Raw genomic sequence first — 2,419 nt, 5'->3', positions numbered from 1 at the left:
GGATTCATAGAACCGTAGTTACAGTAGTAACTTTCGTTTTAGCCATTTGTCTGCTAGTTTAGCATTGTTTTTATTTTTCATAAATGTTTAGTTTCAGTTTAGTTTTTATTAATTTCAGTTCTACATGGTAAAAACACAGAATCCTTACAAATAATTTTGTCAAATATTTTGTGTAAATATCTTAAAAATTATATCTTAAAATATCTTAACAATTACATTTAAAAAAATCCCAGAAAACCAACACAGTTTGTAGAAAATGTGTTGTCTAGGACAAGTGACCGACCAAACATACCAGGCAAATAAAGACGGCTTAAAGCATTTTGTGATTTTTTTTTTAATCTGTGAAATCTGCTATATAAATATAATTGACTTGCTTACTTATTAATGGCAGAATAACTTTCAAAAGTTCAGCAAACAAGTAACTCACTCAGTCAAAGCAGGTTTTGTTTGAGCTTTTCCAGTGGAGGTTAAAGTTTCCTACTTTATATATGACATAATAAGGTCTATAGAAATAGACCTTATTTGGGAAATATTTATCTTGGATATAAAAACAATACAGTAATAACACTGTAAGTTATTTCATTTTTATAAATTTTAGTAAAATATTTTCACAGGAATGTCGCCATGTTGTTCATGCTGCAATGCATTCTGAGTAAATGACATGTAATGATCCAACTACCTGGCTCCTCCAGCCAAAACGGTAATGAGTAACATTAATAAGCCTTTTCAGTTTGTCCCAGAGCTCTTTGAAATAAATCGGAATGTAGAAATCACAAGAGGTAATGAAAATGAGGAGGACCAAACAGAGGAAAAAGACATAGTTGGCCATAGGAGCTGGTGTTTTGCTGCTGCTGCTGCCTTCAGTTTCGTAAACGAAACAATGAATTACAGGTACCTCTGGTGGGACAGTGTGATCTGGTAAGTACTTCTATAGCTCTGCGTCCGGTCATTACCACCAGCACCGGACCTCCCTGGGCCCGGTTATTGATGGTGATAGTACCACAGTGAGTATAGCTTCTGTTAGCAAAGAGTGTCCAGCTCTGCCTGTCTCAGCAAGGCATTTATTTTTAGTTTGTTAAGGTAACATCACCTGTTAGAACCTTTGTTAGTTCTGCTGGTATAAATGCCTCAAAGTGTTGTGGAGAAATGTCCAGGGTACAGATTAGGTCTTTCGGAAGTTGTATTCTACTCTGGCTCTGGCACTGTGCTCACCTTTTCTTCGTGTGGGAAATTATACAGATTTGTTGACACCTTCAGTTCTGTGTCAACTCAGTCATGCACTGTCAACTCAGTCAGATGGCCTTTTTGTTGTTTTTGGTTTTAAATAATATTTATTTTGTTTCTTGAGAAGCATTTGTCTGTTAAATGAGTAAAGGTATCACTAATAGGGTCATTAAAAATTATTTTTTATTTATATTTGTCAGATGGTGATGACAACGTTCTAGGTCAGGTCGATTAAAAATATATATTTTTTTTAAAAATGTTGCAACTGGGAGCCTGCACCTTAGCATCTTTACATTTCCTAAACATTATTTGTCATATTTGCATACATAAGGTTGAGAAATAACACAAAAAAAAAATATGGGAAAATTAAAACCCATTTTGTCCCTATTCTCAAGAATCACTGATATTATATATTATATTGCATTGTCATTAGATATTCTCTCCCTAGTGGTAGTAACAACCTCTTCAGCAAGTCAATGTTCTCCTTAGGCCTTCTAACAATTTGATGCAGGTGTGCTGAACTAGGGAGAGAACTAAAACATGCAGGATGCCGGCCCTCGATGACGGACTTTGGACACCCCTGCTCTAGCAAAGTATCAATAAAGTATACTGTGGCTCCCTCTGCAGGAAGCAACGGCCATGAGTTCATGTTCCTACTGAAGGGCCACGAGGACCTGAGGCAGGACGAGAGAGTCATGCAGCTGTTCGGCCTGGTCAACACACTGCTGGCCAATGACCCAGCGTCTCTGCGCAAAAACCTCAGGTATACACACAGGCTACAGATACATACAGGTTGTGTCCGCTCCAGCATCCACAGGATGGGCATCAGATGGAGGGAGAAACAGGAAAATGTCTTTACCAGCTGAAACAGAAGTCCTTGTGTTTATTTAGAGAAGTCATGTTTTCCAGGTCACAACCCACATGACATACATATTCATGGTAGACAAGAAGTCCAAAGAAACCTTGGTTAATAAATAAGATGTTTTACAGGCATATAGTGACATTTTGTAGCATAATTAACTATGTTTCCCTCTGCTGGTTTAAAAATTACATATCAAACATGATTTCAAAGAAATTTGACTTCCTAAGTTGACGCCGTGAAATTGGGCCTGTCTTTTCAAGAAGCTGTGACTCTTCCTAAAATCTGCCTTCAGCATGTCATCGCAACAATGCTTCTCTATTATTCTGTTACATA

At 37.2% G+C, this 2,419-nt stretch overlaps 1 protein-coding gene across 1 annotated transcript in view; it reads left to right on the top strand.

Annotated features, from left to right (window-relative positions):
• mtor (mechanistic target of rapamycin kinase) overlaps positions 1-2,419 on the top strand; it is a 168,919-nt gene that overhangs the window by 151,885 nt on the left and 14,615 nt on the right. The window contains exon 29 of the mRNA XM_015056992.1: positions 1,852-1,987. Within this exon, the coding sequence (XP_014912478.1) occupies positions 1,852-1,987 (136 nt within the window). The remainder of the gene's footprint in view (positions 1-1,851; positions 1,988-2,419) is intronic.

The sequence above is a fragment of the Poecilia latipinna genome, unplaced genomic scaffold (assembly GCF_001443285.1).
Source record: "Poecilia latipinna isolate Pla-1442-1.1 unplaced genomic scaffold, P_latipinna-1.0 Scaffold1427, whole genome shotgun sequence".
NCBI classification, from domain to species: Eukaryota; Metazoa; Chordata; class Actinopteri; order Cyprinodontiformes; family Poeciliidae; genus Poecilia; species Poecilia latipinna.
This window is presented reverse-complemented; position numbering and strand designations above follow the sequence as displayed.